This window comes from Mobula hypostoma, chromosome 9 (genome assembly GCF_963921235.1).
Source record: "Mobula hypostoma chromosome 9, sMobHyp1.1, whole genome shotgun sequence".
NCBI classification, from domain to species: Eukaryota; Metazoa; Chordata; class Chondrichthyes; order Myliobatiformes; family Myliobatidae; genus Mobula; species Mobula hypostoma.
The window spans coordinates 87507247-87524195 of NC_086105.1; the positions used below are offsets into that span (position 1 = coordinate 87507247).

Here is a 16949-nt window from a genome sequence, read left to right on the forward strand (position 1 = left end):
CTTTTTTACTTTTTTTTAAGGTCTGGAGTATGTCATCCAACAACTTAAATCAGTGGTTCTTTCCCTAAATTTAATTGATCGAAACCTCAGTGTAGAGAAGGCTGTGTGGCTGTCTCGGCTAGAGGAACAATTTCAGGTATGATATATGTTGGTGACAGAGCATATTGTGTCATGTTCTCCGAACCACAAACTCCTACTTATGCTGGCCAATAAATATAATACTGAAAGCTCTCAGCATATTGGCAAGAAGCAGAGATGATACCTCAGCCCAAGGATTCTTTATCATATGTGGAAAAAGGTGAACATGTGTTAGTCATAGTCATAGTCATAATTTATTGATCCCGGGGGAAATTGGTTTTCGTTACAGCTGCACCATAAATAATAAATAGTAATAACACTATAAATAGTTAAATAGTAATATGTAAATTATGCCAGGAAAATAAGTCCAGGTCCAGCCTATTGGCTCAGGGTGTCTGACCCTCCAAGGGAGGAGTTGTAAAGTTTGATGGCCACAGGCAGGAATGACTTCCTATGACGCTCAGTGCTGCATCTCGGTGGAATGAGTCTCTGGCTGAATGTACTCCTGTGCCCACCCAGTACATTATGTAGTGAATGGGAGACATTGTCCAAGATAGCATGCAACTTGGACAGCATCCTCTTTTCAGACACCACCGTGAGAGAGTCCAGTTCCATCCCCACAACATCACTGGCCTTATGAATGAGTTTGTTGATTCTGTTACTGTCTGCTACCCTCAGCCTGCTGCCCCAGCACACAACAGCAAACATGATAGCACTGGCCACCACAGACTTGTAGAACATCCTCAGCATCGTCGGACAGATGTTAAAGGACCTCAGTCTCCTCAGGAAATAGAGACGGCTCTGACCCTTCTTGTAGACAGCCTCAGTGTTCTTTGACCAGAACATAGAACATACATAATAGAGTACAGGAACAGACTCTTTGGCCCACAATGTTGTGCCAAACCTGCTAAAATATAAATCAAAAATCCCCTAAAAACAAATCCCTCCTTCCTATACAATGTCCATATCCCTCCATCTTCCTCATATTAAACAGTTCATTTTATTGTCGAAGTATGCATGTACAATATATATGTACTGATATTCGTGTGCGTATCTAAATGTCTTTAAAACCCTCTAATGCATTTGCCTCTACCATCATACCGGGCAGTGTATTCCAGGCATCCACCACTCTGAGTAAAAAAGAACTTACCCCTCACATCCCCCTTGAACCTACCCCCTCTCACCTTCAATGCATGCCCTCTGGTATCAGGCAGTTCTACCCCGGGAAAAAGATGCTCCCTGTCTACTCTATCTGTTTCTCATAATCTAATAAACCTCAATCAAATCTCCCCCCGAGCCTCCACTGCTCCAAAATAAACCACCCACGTTTGTCCAGCCTCTCATGCCCTCGAAACCAGGCAGCACCCTGGTAAACTTGCATCCTCTCCAAATCCTCAATGTTCTTCCTATAGTGGGGCAACCAGAATGTATGTAATCCTCCAGATGTGGCCTAGCCAGAGTCTTATAAAGTTGCAATGTAACCTCTTGACTTTTGAACTCAATGCGTCGACTAATAAAAGCAGGCATTCCATAAGCCTTCTTATAGACCCTGTCGACCTGTGTACTGTATCCACTTTCATTGAGCTATCAACCTGGATCACAAGATCTCTATTCAGCAACACTGTTCAGGATCTTGCCCTTATCAGTGTACTGTCTCCTTGCATTTACCCTCCCAATGTGCAACACCTCACATTCATCTGCCCATATTTGCAACTGATTTATATCACACTGTATTTTTTTGCCAGTCTTCTACACAATCCACAAATCCATTTGTCATATCTTGGGCGGGAAAGATGTGTTCAATGACAGAATCCCATAAGGTGATGAAAATTATGGAAGATATTATTGAATGTGGAGGTTGATCCTTTCTCTGAAGAGTAAAAGCAGACATGCAGGCAATAGATTAAAGACAGTTGAGGCTCTGTCAACTAAGAAGGAAGAAGGGGTACATTCAGCCAGAAACTCATTCCACTGAGATGCAACACTGAGCATCATAGGAAGTCATTCCTGCCTGTGGCCATCAAACTTTACAACTCCTCCCTTGGAGGGTCAGACACCCTGAGCCAATAGACTGGTCCTGGACTTAGTTCCATCTGGGATAATTTACATATTATTATTTAATTATTTATGGTTTTATATTGCTATATTTATACTCTATTCTTGGCTGGTACAACTGTAACGAAACCCAATTTCCCCCGGACTATGACTATGACTAAGGATGCTAGTAATGGATGTCTTTTCATCAGCAGTGAGGTGGACAAATGGGGAAGAATGAAATGGAGTCCTGACAGGAAAAGCGGTGGGGGGGGGAGGTGAGATTAAAGTAGCTGTGAGTTGATCAGGGTGGGGCTGTAATTAAATAACTGTGTGAGTTGATTCAGGTGGGGGGTGTAATTAAAGTAGCTGAGTTGATTAGGGTGGGGGGGTGTAATTACAGTAGCTGTGAGTTGATTAGGGTGGGGGGTGTAATTACAGTAGCTGAGTTGATTAAGATGGGGGTGTGATTAAAGTAGCTGTGTGAGTTGATCAGGGTGGGGGTGTAATTAAAGTAGCTGTGTGAGTTGATTAGGGTGGGGGGAGGTGTGATTAAGTAGTCGTGTGAGTTGATTAGGGTGGGGGGGAGCTGTGATTAAAGTAGGTGTGTGAGTTGATTAGGCTGGGGGTGTGATTAAAGTAGCTGTGTGAGTTGATTAGGGTGGGGGTGTAATTACAGTGGCTGTGAGTTGATTAGGATGCAGGGTGTAATTACAGTAGCGGTGTGAGTTAACAACAGGAATTCTGCAGATACTGGAAATTCAAGCAACACACATCAAAGTTGCAGGTGAACGCAGCAGGCCGGGCACATCTCTAGGAAGAGGTACAGTCGACATTTCAGGCCGAGACCCTTCGTCAGGACTAACTGAAGGAAAAGTTAGTACGGGATTTGAAAGTAGTAGGGGGATGGGGAGATCTCGCAATTCCTCCATCTCCGCCGCATCTGCTCTCAGGATGAGGCCATTCATTCCAGGACGATGGAGATGTCCTTTTTTAAAGAAAGGGGCTTCCCTTCCTCCACCATCAACTCTGCTCTCAAACGCATCTCCCCCATTTCACGCACATCTGCCCTCACTCCATCCTCCTGCCACCCCACTAGGAATAGGGTTCCCCTTGTCCTCACCTACCACCCCACCAGCCTCCGGGTCCAACATATTATTCTCCGTAACTTCCGCCAACTCCAAAGGGATCCCACCACTAAGCACATCTTTCCCTCCCCCCCCCACTGCATTCCGCATGGATTGCTCCCTACACGACTTCCTTGTCCTTTCCTCCCTCCCGTCCCTCCCCACTGATCTCCCTCCTGGCACTTATCCTTGTAAGCGGAACAAGTGCTACACATGCCCTTACACTTCCTCCCTTACCACCAGACAGTCCTTCCAGGTGAGGCGACACTTCACCTGTGAGTCGGCTGGGGTGATATACTGCGTCCGGTGCTCCCGATGTGGCCTTCTATATATTGGTGAGACCCGACGCAGGCTAGGAGACAGTTTCGCTGAACACCTACGCTCTGTCCGCCAGAGAAAGCAGGATCTCCTAGTGGCCACACATTTTAATTCCACATCCCGTTCCCACGGCCTCCTCTACTGTAAAGATGAAGCCACACTCAGGTTGGAGGAATTACGCTTTATATTCCGTCTGGGTAGCCTCCAACCTGATGGCATGAACATTGACTTCTCTAACTTCCGCTAATGCCCCACCTCCCCCTCGTACCCCATCAATTATTTATTTTTATACACACATTCTATCTCTCACTCTCCTTTTGCTCCCTCTGTCCTTCTTACAAAACCCCTTGCCCATCCTCTGGGTCCCCCCCCCCATCTTTCTCCCTGGGCCTCCTGTCCCATGATCCTCTCATATCCCCTTTTCCAATCAATTTTCCAGCTCTTGGCTCCATCCCTCCCCCTCCTGTCTTCTCCTATCATTTTGTATCTCCCCCAGCTCCCACTTTTCCTTCCTTACTAACTTTTCCTTCAGTTAGTCCTGACGAAGGGTCTCGGTCTGAAACATCGACTGTACCTCTTCCAAGAGATGCTGCCTGGCCTGCTGCGTTCACCAGCAACTGAGCTGTGTGAGTTGATCAGGGTGGAGTGTAATTAAATATCTGTGTGAGTTGATTAGGGTGGGGGGAGGTGTAATTAAAGTAGCTGTGTGAGTTGATTAGGGTGGGGGAGGTGTAATTAAAGTAGGTGTGTGAGTTGATTAGGGTGGGGGTGTAATTAAATAGCTGTGTGAGTTGATCAGGGTGGGGGGAGGTGTAATTAAAGTCACTGTGTGAGTTGATCTGGGTGGGAGTGTAATTAAATAGCTGTGTGAGTTGATCGGGGGTGTAATTAAAGTCACTGTGAGTTGATTAGGATGGGGGAGGTGTAATTAAAGTATCTGTGTGAGTTGATTAGGATGGGGAGGTGTAATTAAAGAAGCTGTGAGTTGATTAGGGTGGGGGTGTATTTACATAGCTGTGTGAGTTGATTAGGGTGGGGGGAGGTGTAATTAAAGTAGCTGTGTGAGTTGATTAGGGTGGGGGTGTAATTAAATAGCTGTGTGTGTTGATTAGGGTGGGGGGAGGTGTGATTAAAGTATCTGTGTGTGTTGATCAGGGTGGGGGTGTGATTAAAGTATCTGTGTGTGTTGATTAGGGTGGGGTTGTAATTAAAGTAGCTGTGTGAGTTGATTAGGGTGGGGGTGTGATTAAAGTAGGTGTGTGAGTTGATTAGGGTGGGGGTGTGATTAAAGTAGGTGTGTGAGTTGATTAGGGTGGGGGTGTAATTAAAGTAGCTGTGTGAGTTGATTAGGGTGGGGGTGTAATTAAAGTAGCTGTGAGTTGATTAGGGTGGGGGTGTAATTAAAGCAGCTGTGTGAGTTGATTAGGGTGGGGGGTGTAATTAAAGTAGCTGTGTGAGTTGATTAGGGTGGGGGGTGTAATTAAAGTAGCTGTGTGAGTTGATTAGGGTGGGGGTGTAATTAAAGTAGCTGTGTGAGTTGATTAGGGTGGGGGGAGGTGTAATTAAAGTATCTGTGTGAGTTGATTAGGGTGGGGGTGTAATTAAAGTAGCTGTGTGAGTTGATTAGGGTGGGGGGAGGTGTAATTAAAGTATCTGTGTGAGTTGATTAGGGTGGGGGGAGGTGTAATTAAAGTATCTGTGTGAGTTGATTAGGGTGGGGATGTAATTAAAGTAGCTGTGTGAGTTGATTAGGGTGGGGGAGGTGTAATTAATGTATCTGTGTGAGTTGATTAGTGTGGGGGTGTAATTAAAGTATCTGTGTGAGTTGATTAGGGTGGGGGGAGGTGTAATTAAAGTATCTGTGAGTTGATTAGGGTGGGAGGAGGTGTAATTAAAGTATCTGTGTGAGTTGATTAGGGTGGGGGTGTAATTAAAGTAGCTGTGTGAGTTGATTAGGGTGGGGGGGAGGTGTAATTAAAGTATCTGTGTGAGTTGATTAGGGTGGGTGGAGGTGTAATTAAAGTATCTGTGTGAGTTGATTAGGGTGGGGATGTAATTAAAGTAGCTGTGTGAGTTGATTAGGGTGGGGGGAGGTGTAATTAATGTATCTGTGTGAGTTGATTAGGGTGGGGGTGTAATTAAAGTATCTGTGTGAGTTGATTAGGGTGGGGGTGTAATTAAAGTATCTGTGTTAGTTGATTAGGGTGGGGGGAGGTGTAATTAAAGTAGCTGTGTGAGTTGATTAGGGTGGGGGGAGGTGTAATTAAAGTATCTGTGTGAGTTGATTAGGGTGGGGGGAGGTGTAATTAAAGTAGCTGTATGAGTTGATTAGGGTGGGGGGAGGTGTAATTAAAGTAGCTGTGTGAGTTGATTAGGGTGGGGGGAGGTGTGATTAAAGTAGCTGTGTGAGTTGATTAGGGTGGGGGGAGGTGTAATTAAAGTCACTGTGTGTTGATCAGGGTGGGGGTGTAATTGAAGTAGCTGTGTGAGTTGATCAGGGTGGGGTTGTAATTGAAGTAGCTGTCTGAGTTGATCAGGGTGGGGTTGTAATTGAAGTAGCTGTGTGTGTTGATTAGGGTGGGGGGAGGTGTAATTAAAGTCACTGTGTGTTGATCAGGGTGGGGGTGTAATTGAAGTAGCTGTGTGAGTTGATCAGGGTGGGGTTGTAATTGAAGTAGCTGTCTGAGTTGATCAGGGTGGGGTTGTAATTGAAGTAGCTGTGTGTGTTGATTAGGGTGGGGGGAGGTGTGATTAAAGTAGCTGTGTGAGTTGATCAGGGTGGGTGGGGTGTAATTAAAGCTGTGTGAGTTTATTAGGTTAAAAGTGGATATTGTTGCACAACTGTCCTCTGAGTTTACGACCCCACTATGCCGGATAATTTTGAAAACAAGGCTGTTTCTCTTCGTTTTGACCTTCCGTCCGCACTGAAACAGTGTTTTCATCCCCCGAAAATGGAGATTTTCAGAAACGGTCTCCAGAGCGAATAAATCTGAAAACGCCTAATATCCGTTGCAGTGTGTACAGGGGTAACCGGAGCTTTTTAAAACCGCTGTCATGACGTGCTGGAACAGATGGCGACAGTGCGGCATTTCATTGTTTTCTTCTTGTTATTCTTCTTCTTATTATTACTACTTTATTGTCGCCAAACAATTGATACTAGAGCATAAATCATCACAGCGATATTTGATTCTGCGCTTCGCAGAACCTAACAATTGCAGAACAGACGGCAACGAGACTAAAGCCAGAAGAGTTTAGAAATGTTCTCACCAAATACTTTGACCCAAAGTTAACTGAATAAATAAGTATACTCACTTTGCCCTATTTTCTGTCCTTGCTTGTATGAAGGTGGTTTACCTATTTATCCAAGTACTTCTCTGACAATAGATGTGTAACAGCCTAATGTAACATTGTATGGAAATACAAGATAACACTGATTCAGACATCTTTTATACATTTAACAAGGTGCTTTATTAATGCAACAGAGTTAGTTTTCCAATGTTCGTCGTCAGCTTGGTCATACTGTCCGTGAACTCCCTGTCGGTTGCCTCCATACGCTCCAGTATTTTTTTTAGTTTTAAGTCCTTCTGCGCGAGAGCCAAGAGCAATTCCTTTTAAGTTTTTCTACTCTGTAACTGGACAAACGCGCACCAGGTATACCATTTCCTCTTCGCTTGTTTTCTGTGTGTCCTGCGCATGCCCAGTAGGAGGAAATTCGCCCAAATATCCATCTAATGTGGACAGAGATATTTTGAAAAACGCTTAGTGTGGACGCCTGTCATTTTTACTCGAAACCGGCATTTTCAAAATTATCCGGCGTAGTGTGGACGTAGCCTCAGATGGAGATATCAAGAAGGGAAGAGTCAGCAAAACTCCCAGCATCAGCTGCTGTCCTGTAATTATTGCCAAACCAATTTACTCTTGAGAAAAGGAGGAATGGCTTATTTAAACAATACAAATTCTTATGACAATTCTACTACATTAAATTTCAAAGTAAATTTGTTATCGAAGTACATATATGTCACCATATACAACGCTGAATTTCATTTTCTTGTGGGCATTTATAGTAGATACAAAGAAACACAAAATGAAAATCTAAACACAAAGATGGACAAACAACCAATGTGCAAAAGACAAACTGTGGAAGTACAAAAATAATAATAAATAAGCAATAATATCTGGAAAATGAATTGTTGAGTCCTTGAAAACGAGTCCATAGTTTGTGAAGTCAGTTCAGAGTTGAGGTGAGTGAAGCTATCCACACTGGTTCTGGAGCTTGATGGTTGAAGGGTGTAATGTTCCTTAACCTGGTGGTGTGGTGGCAGTGAGAATGAGCATTGCCTGGATGGTGGGGGTGATGATGATGGATGCTGCTTCCTTGCAGTTGCACCCTTTGTGGATGTGCTCAGTGGTGGTGTTGGGAGGGTGGAGGTGTCTTTTCCTCTGATGAACTGGGCTGTATCCACTATTTTTAATAGGCTTTTCAGTTTATAGTCATTGGTCATTATATAGTCATTATAGTCATACCAGGCCGTGATGCAACCAGTCAGGATACTTGCCACTGTGCATGCATAGAAGTTTTAGATGATGTGCTGAATCTGTGCAAACTTGTGAGAAAGTGAAGGAACTGCCGTGCCTTTTTTGTCTTTATTCATCTTTTTATTGATTTAAAAGAAGCATAAATATAGTCGAGGAGAATTATCTCAGATATATATATCAGTAACAATATAAACCTGGATTAAGATAGACATTGTCAAAATCATAGATATTGTTAAACTAGTATAAAATATATAGTTTTAAAAATGAAAATAATAATTCTCTTCTTATCAGTTTATGAAAAAAAAAGAAAAAACATTGGGTTTTAAATGAGAAGGAAAAAAAACCCACTACCGTATAGAAAAAAAACCAAAAAAAAAGGGGACTGGGCAGTCCATTTTGAGGATACAACCAAAAAAAAAGAGAAACTTTCTGATCAAATCTAAAACTTCGAAAAAATAGATTGAAAAGGTAATAAATCAAATTAAATGAAAATATTGGATAAGAGGTCACCAGATTTGCTCAAATTTAAAGGATGTATCAAATGTCCGACTTCTTATTTTCTCTAAACTTAAACAGGACGTAATGGAGGAAAAAAGACAGTAGGTGGATTAGAATCCTTCCACTTCAATAAAATGGCTCTCCTAGCCAGTAAGGTCGAAAAAGCTGTCATACGTTGAGCGGAAACAAGAATATTTCCTGCTTCCAATGGGATAATCCCAAAAATTGCCGTAAGCAAATTAGGCTGTAGATCCAGATCCAAAACTTTTGATAGTATTTTAAAAACATCTCTCCAAAAGTTTTATACAAGACCAATACATATGAGTTGAAGTGGCCAGCTCAGTATTACATCTGTCACAAATAGGACTGATATTGGAGAAAATACACGCTAGTTTATCCTTTGACATATGGGCCTGCACTACCTTGAACTGTATCAAGGAATGACGGGCACAAATAGATGAGTTGTTAACCGAATGAAAAATTTTACTCCATTGATTTTCTGAAAATGACTCTTGAAGTTCCGATTCCCAAGCACGTTTAATTTTATCATTAGATATCATTCGTGAGTTCAATAACCGTTTATAGATCATAGCTATCAAACCTTTTGAAACGGTTAATTTGGCAACAAACCACGTAAAAAATTCCTAAAAAAGTGTACATTAGATAAATCATATTTATCCACTAACTGAGAAAAAGACGTTAAACAGTCCCCTAAAAACAAATCTGAAAAAGTTATTATTCCCTTGATTTTCCAAATTAAAAAGGCCTTATCCAAAATTGATGGTTTTAAAAAATAATTGATGGTTACTACTAGAAAGAATAAAATTATTTAACTCAAAATATCTACAAAAGTGAAACCAAATTGTTAATATATGTTTAATAATGGGATTAAATTCTTGTCTGCTAATCTTAGAAAACAAAAAGGGAAGAGGAGCTCCCAGTAAAGAGGCCAAAGAGAAACCTTTCACCGAGTTTACCTCTAAATCCAACCAAGAAGGCATTCATGTATATCTGAATAGTGAATCCAAAAAGTAATATATCGAATATTAATTGCCCAGTAGTACATTCTAAAGTTAGGCAAAGCCATACCACCATTCTTTTTTAATTTCTGCAGTAGAGTTTACTCAATCTATGATTCTTATTGTTCCAAATATAAGATAAAATTATAGAATCTATTCTGTTGAAGAACTTTTTAGGAACAAAGGAAGGAACTGCCTGAAATATATATAAAAATTTTGGTAAAACTATCATTTTAATAGCATTAATTCAACCTATTAATGATAATGTCATAGGCGACCATTTAGAAAGCATTTGTTTGCTGTAGCCAATTAATGGGAAAAATTATATGTATAGAGATCCTTAAAATTTTTAGTAATTTTAATACCAAGATAGGTGAAGTAATTTTTAGCAATACTAAAAGGTACTTGATGATTTGGATCCGAGTAATTATTAATAGGAAATAACTCACTTTTTTGTAAATTTAATTTATACCCAGAAAAACTACTGAATTCAGAAAATATAGATAACATAGAAAGAATAGATTTTCTAGGATCTGAAATATAAACTAACAGGTCATCTGTATATAACGAAACTGTGAGTACTTTGTCCCCTCTCTTAATACCCTGAACAGTGTTAGAATCTCTAAGAGCGATAGCAAGGGGTTCTAAGACCAAGTTAAATAATAAAGGGCTAAGAGGGCATCCCTGTCAAGTACCCCTATGTAATCTAAAATAAGGAGATTTTTGATTATTAGTTATAACAGCAGCCATAGGAGCATGATAGATCAATTTAATCCAGGAAATATATCCCGGGCCAAGTTTAATCTTTCCAAAACCTCAAATAAGTAAGACAACTCTACCCTATCAAAAGCTTTCTCTGCATCAAGAGAAACAACACGTTCAGATTCTTTAGATGGTGAAGAGTGAATAATATTTAATAATCTTTGAATATTAAAATGTGAACATCTATTTTTAATAAATCCAGTTTGATCATTGGAAATAACAGTAGGTAAAATATTCTCAAGTCTATTAGCCAAAATCTTAAGAGAGAATCTTAAAATCCACATGCAATAAAGAAATTGGTCTATAAGAGGCGCATTCAGATAAATCTTTATCTTTTTTGGGAATTAGAGAGATTGAAGCTTCATAGAAAGTTTTCGGGAGAGTCCCAGAGGACTTAGAATTAGTGAAAATTTGACATAAATGAGGTGTAAGTATATCAGTAAAAGTAATATAAAATTCCATTGTATGTCCATCTGGTCCCGGAGCCTTAGCTGATTGGAGAGAGGATATCGCCCTTGCTGTTTCCACTTGTTTAATAGGTGCATCTAATGTATTCATATCTTAAATAGAGATTTTAGGTATATTCAATTTTTGTAAAAAACTATTCATAAAGGTAATATCTGAAAGTTCAGACTCGTAGACATCAGAGTAGAAATCTATAAATATCTTATTAATTTCATAAGGATCTACCGTTGCAGTGCCTTTTTTGTAATGGCACTGATGTGCTGGTTCCAAGACAGAACCTTTGAAATGAAAATGCCAAGAAGTGTAAAGTTACTGACCTTCTGCACCTCCGATCCTCTGATGAAGAGGCTTATCGACCATGGACCTCTGATTTCTTCCTGCAGTAGTCAATTTGCTGACAAATGATAAGTTTTTAGAAAGGGAATTCTGGGATTTTGAAACATGACAGGAAGGTGACATGAGTTAGGATGATGTATGGATGCCTGCAATAACCTTCATACGTGCCTGATAATTAGAGACAAGTACCTGGGAACTCCCTAGACTTGTGCTAGACTTGTGCATTAATACTGTACATGCAAGTAATGTAATGTACCTGTGGGAAGTAAATAAGTAAGAGTGTTCCGTACATATGGAAACTGGGGATATTAGGGGTGTGTCTGTGTGTGTACATACATGCACCTTACAGAAATATATATATAAAGATACACAAGTTTAAGTTGCAGATTGAATTGCAATTGTTATTTTCACAGTGGAATCTTGTAGATTTACTCATGCAGAGAGGAAGGACAATATGCCTCAAAGCAGAAATATCCTGCAACTTGTAGTTTAAGAGGATGTGCTGGAACTTTTGGAAAATATTCAGTTTGGTAGAGAGTTTTGTATTTGCACAAGCTTGTGTCTTTTGCACATTGGTTGTTTGTCCGTCCTGTTGGGTGTGGTCTTCCATTGACTGTATTGTGTTTCTTGGATTTAGTGTATGCTCACAAGAAAACAAATTTCATGGTTTTATATGTGTGTTTTGATAATAAATTTACTTTGAACTTTGAAGTCCCTGGGGCTGGACGGGATACCCTGGATACAATGCTGAGCAAGGGGAGAGATAGCTGCACCTTTGGAAATTATCTTTGCTTCCTCACTGGTCATATAAGTGGTATCAGAAGATTGGAGGGTGGCAAATATTATTCTTTTGTTTAAGAAAGGAAGTAGGGATAACCCTAGGAATTATAGACCAGTGAGTCCTACTTCAGTAAGGGCAAATTGTTGGAGAAGATTCTTAGAGACAGGATTTATGAGCATTTAGAGAAACATGGCCTAATTGGGGATAGTCAACATGGCTTTATGAGGGGCAGGTCATGCCTCACGAGTCTAATTGAATTCTTTGAGGATGTGACAAAGCATATTGAAAGTAGAGCAGAAGATGTGGTGTATATGGATTTTAGTAAGGCATTTGATAAGGTTCTCCATGATAGGCTCATTCAGAAAGTCAGGGGGTATGGGATCCAGGAAAACTTGCTGCGTCAATACAGAATTGGCTTGCCCATTGAAGGCAGAAGGTGGTTGTAGATGGAGAGTATTCTGCACGGTGGTGGGTGACCACAGGGAACTACTCTTTGTGATTTTTCTAAATGACTTGGATGAGGAAGTATAGAGGTGATTAGTAAAGTTTGCAGATGACATGGAGGTTGGTGGAATTGTGCGTAGTGTGGAGGGTTGGCATAGTTTGCAATGGGATATTGATAAGATGCAGAACTGGGCTGAGAAGTGGCAGGTGGTGTTCAACTGGGAAAATCATTAAGTGATACACGTTGGGAGCTCAAATATGAAGGCAGAATACAGGGTTAATGGCATGATTTCTAGTAGTGTGGAGGAACGGAGGAATCTTGGAGTCCAAGTCCATAGTTGCCACACAAGTTGATAGGGTTGTTAGGAAGACGTATGGCGCATTTGCCTTCATTAGATGGGGAATTGTGTTCAAGAACTGTGAAGTAATGTGGCAGCTCTGTAAAAGCTGGTTACATCATGCTTGGAATATTGTTTTTAGTTGTGGTTGCCTCATTATAGGAAGGAAGTACAGTGCAGAGGAGATTTAGCAGGATGCTGCCTGGACTGCAGAGAATAGGTTGAGTGAACTTGGGGCTTTTCTCTTTAGAGAAAGGAGGATGAGAGGTGACCTGATAGAGGTGTACAAGATGATGAGGCACAGATAATGGATGGCCGGATACTTACTCCCAGGGTGGAAATGGCTAATACAAGGGGGCATAATTTTAAAGTGATTGGAGAAAAATATAGGGAGGATGTCAGAGGCAAAAACTTTATGGGTATTTGAGAAACTCTTAGATAGGCACATAAATGATAGAAAAATGGAGGTATATGTAGGACTAGATGATGTTAGACTAGGTTAAAAGGTCAGTACAACATTATGGGCCTAAGGGCCTGTATTGTGCTGTAATGTTCTATGTATGAGTTGCAGGTTTATCTGTTGGAGTAAAGAAGTGCCTTACATTTAACCTAAAAAACAGGCAACTGGTAGGAATAGTTGGCTGCAATACCCTTTTAGACAAACTATGCTGACCTTTTACACTGGAATCAATCTGTTGCAAATATGGGCAACACACACAAAATGCTGGTGAACGCAGCAGGCCAAGCCGCAATCTATAGGAAGAGGTACAGTCGACGTTTTGGGCCGAGACCCTTCGTCAGGACTAACTGAAAAAAGAGATAGTAAGAGATTTGAAAGTGGGAAGGGGAGGGGAAGAACCGAAATAATAGGAGAAGACGGGGGGGGGGAGGGATCGAGCTAAGAGCTGGGAAGTTGATTGGCAAAAGGGATACGAGGCTGGAGAAGGGACGGGAGGCCTAGGAAGAAAGAAAGGGGGAGGGGAGCACCAGAGGAAGATATAGTGAGAGGGACGGAGGGAGAAAAGAGAGAGAGAGAGAGAGAGAGAGAGAATGAGAATCAATGTTCATGCCAACAGGTTGGAGGCTACCCAGACGGAATATAAGGTGTTGTTGCTCCAACCTGAGTGTGGCTTCATCTTGACAATAGAGGAGGCCATGGATGGACATATCAGAATGGGAATGGGATGTGGAATTAAAATGTGTGGCCATTGGGAGATCCTGCTTTCTCTGGTGGACAGAGCATAGGTGTTCAGTAAAACAGTCTCCCAGTCTGCGTCGGGTCTCACCCATATATAGAAGGCCATATTGGGAGCACCGGATGCAGTATTAGCTTCCAACCTGATGGCATGAACATTGACTTCTCTAATTTCTGTTAATGCCCCTCCTCCCCTTCTTACCCCATCCCTTATTTATTTATTGTTTTATTTTTCCCCCTTTCTTTCTCTCTTTTCTCCCTCTGTCCCTCTCACTATATCTTCCTCTGATGCTCCCTTCCCCCTTTCTTTCTCCCTAGGTCCCATGATCCTCTCGCTTCTCCAGCCTCATATCCCTTTTGCCAATCAACTTTTCAGCTCTTGGCTCCATCCCTCCCCCTCCTGTCTTCTCCTCTCATTTCGGATCTCCTCCTCTCCCTCCCACTTTCAAATCTCTACTATCTCTTCTTTCAGTTAGTCCTGATGAAAGGTCTCGGCCCGAAACATCGACAGTACTTCTTCCTATAGATGCTGCCTGGCCTGCTGCGTTCCACCAGCATTTTGTGTGTTGCTTGAATTTCCAGCATCTGCAGAATTCCTCATGTCTGTGTTGTAAATATGATGCCATTTCTTTTGCTTGTAGATTGAGGTTTGGGGAAATGTTGAATGGGCTCATGACTACGATCTCTATGAACTACGATCGCGGACTGCAGCGGGAGCCTTGTTTGTCCATCTATGTTCGGAGAGCTCCACTGTGAAACATAAGCTGTTGCAAGACTGAGCTGACTGACTGACTGTTTAGTTCCTTTCTGTATCTGAGATTCTTTTTTTGGCTGTGTAAGAATGTAATTTAAAAACGTACAAATAAAATCATTAAAATAAATCAGTTTTGTCCATTGAGAATTTTTGAAAATCACTTGAATGCTTTATTTAAAAACTAAGTACTAAATTCACTGATTTCATACATTTGGGAATTAATAACCATGCAAAAGAAAGTGGGCCTCTCACGTACCCCGTGACGGGTTAAAGAACCAGCAGAGATGGAAAACACTTTGGAGTCTGGTATTGCTATTAACTAATGGTATTTATTAGTAACTACACAATACAGTAATATAAGAACGGGAGAAGAGAGAGCAGCGCGCTGCGTGTGCGCAGCCCTCCGGTGAAAAATGATATCGTATCCGTTAAATAGAGGCCGTGGACAATTCTGATTTGATGGAGACGTGAAAGCACAGAGGAACATTTGGAGAAATTTCTGAAATGCCAGTTCGCTGCTGTTGTTACTGCGCGGTCGGGAATCTTCTGGAGGGAAGGCCTCAAAATCCCCGGCTTTGCCTGCTGTTGGCGACCGAGATTAAGGTCGAATCGTTCGGACAGAGATGGCGCTCAGTACTCGGTGTCGGAGAGCTGATCGGAGGCTCAAAGTTTTCGGATATCTCAGAGTTGGACTGTGGTCGGCATGGCAGGGAGAGTTTTTCTTCCTTCTCCCGTCTGCATGAGATGTGGGACATTTGAGAGACTTTGAACTTTTTATTGTGCTCATGGACTTCTTCGTCAAGTTATGGTATTGTTGCACTGTTGTAACTATATGTTATAATTACGTGGTTTTGTTAGTTTTTTCAGTCTTGGTCTGTCCTGTGTTTTGTGATATCACACCGGAGGAAATATTGTATTATTTCTTAATGCATGCATTACTAAATGACAATAAAAGAGGACTGCGTATCTTCATAATCTAAATGCGGATAAATCAAACAGGTTAGCAATGATTCCATCAATAAGTGTGGAAATATATGAAAACCAAGCTTCTTCAAGTCTAGGGGTAAATAGATACAGTCTTACGATGATGAGTAAAGTTCAGTTCAGTTTGTGGTATTGAGTTGAGTAGTGATGGAGAGAGAGAAAGGGAGAGATTTGAGTCTTCAGGTGAGCTGTCGCCATCAATCTTCCCATTATCCTCCAAAATCCTTTAGAAGTCACCACCTGGGACCACAACAAAGGGGACCGTTCTTCTGTGGTGGAGCTATCAATGCAGGCGAGGGTTGGACACACAAACAACTTCCCACTGGTCATGCCCTGTTCACACTGCGAGAGCCACTGATGGATCCACCTGATCAATCCTCCAAAACCCACTTTTTCTGTGGGCACAACAAAGCTCATTCAGTGTCCAAAATCATGTGTCCGAGGTCTACCATCTGACCTTCTATTTAATCTCCCTATGCTGGATACCAACTGTCACTCAAACAGCTCCTCCCTTCTCTGTCTGTAAGAACGTACAAGCAAGCGATGTCCTTGGGAAAGTATAAAAAAACTGAGCAGTCTCCGTCCGTGTGTGTGTGTGTCTCTCTCTCTCTCTCTCTTTTCAAAAGCACAGTTCATAGGGGTAATTCAGGACCCCGTCACACCCGCTTCCTTCAGAGAAAAAAATTTTGACGAAGGCAAAATTTTTGTTTAACTGGAAATTTCTGAGTTTGAAACAATACATGTATAATCATCAGATGACAGAGCAAAAACATGTACAATTTCTAACTTAACATCTGGATAAACAATCAGCTATAATATTGTCAGTATTTTTCACATTTGATTGTCAGGTCATATTTTTGCAATAGCAGACTCCAACAACCTTGACAACCTTCTATTCTTATCCTTCATCTTAGTTAGAAATGCCAACGGATTCTGATCTGTGTAAACCGCAAGTGGTCTCTGGGCAGGACAAACATAGACTTCAAAATGTTGTAAAGCCTGAATAAGTGCTAGTAATTCCTTTTCAACAGTTGAATAATTTTTCTAGTGCACATTAAATTTCTTTGCAAAATAAGCTACTGGGTGTTCAATGCCATCCACTCCCTTCTGTAACAGTACTGCCCCAGCAGCTTCGTCACTGGTGTCTGTTGCTATAGAAAATGGCTTGGAAAAATCAGGTGTTTTGAGCATAGGATAATAACACAGGATGGTTTTCAGACGTTCAAATGCCTCCTGGCAAAGATCACTACATATAAATCTTTCACTCTTCCCTAGAAGTT

The 16949-nt window shown here is 41.3% G+C and overlaps 1 protein-coding gene across 1 annotated transcript in view; it reads left to right on the plus strand.

The window, feature by feature from the left end:
• The window catches only part of atpaf2 (ATP synthase mitochondrial F1 complex assembly factor 2), a 55120-nt gene extending 40303 nt beyond the window's left edge, over positions 1-14817 (plus strand). Inside the window, exons 7-8 of the mRNA XM_063057361.1 lie at positions 21-136; positions 14573-14817. Coding sequence (XP_062913431.1) covers positions 21-136; positions 14573-14710 — 254 coding nt within the window. The 3' untranslated portion in view covers positions 14711-14817. The remainder of the gene's footprint in view (positions 1-20; positions 137-14572) is intronic.
• The last annotated feature ends 2132 nt before the right edge of the window (positions 14818-16949 follow it).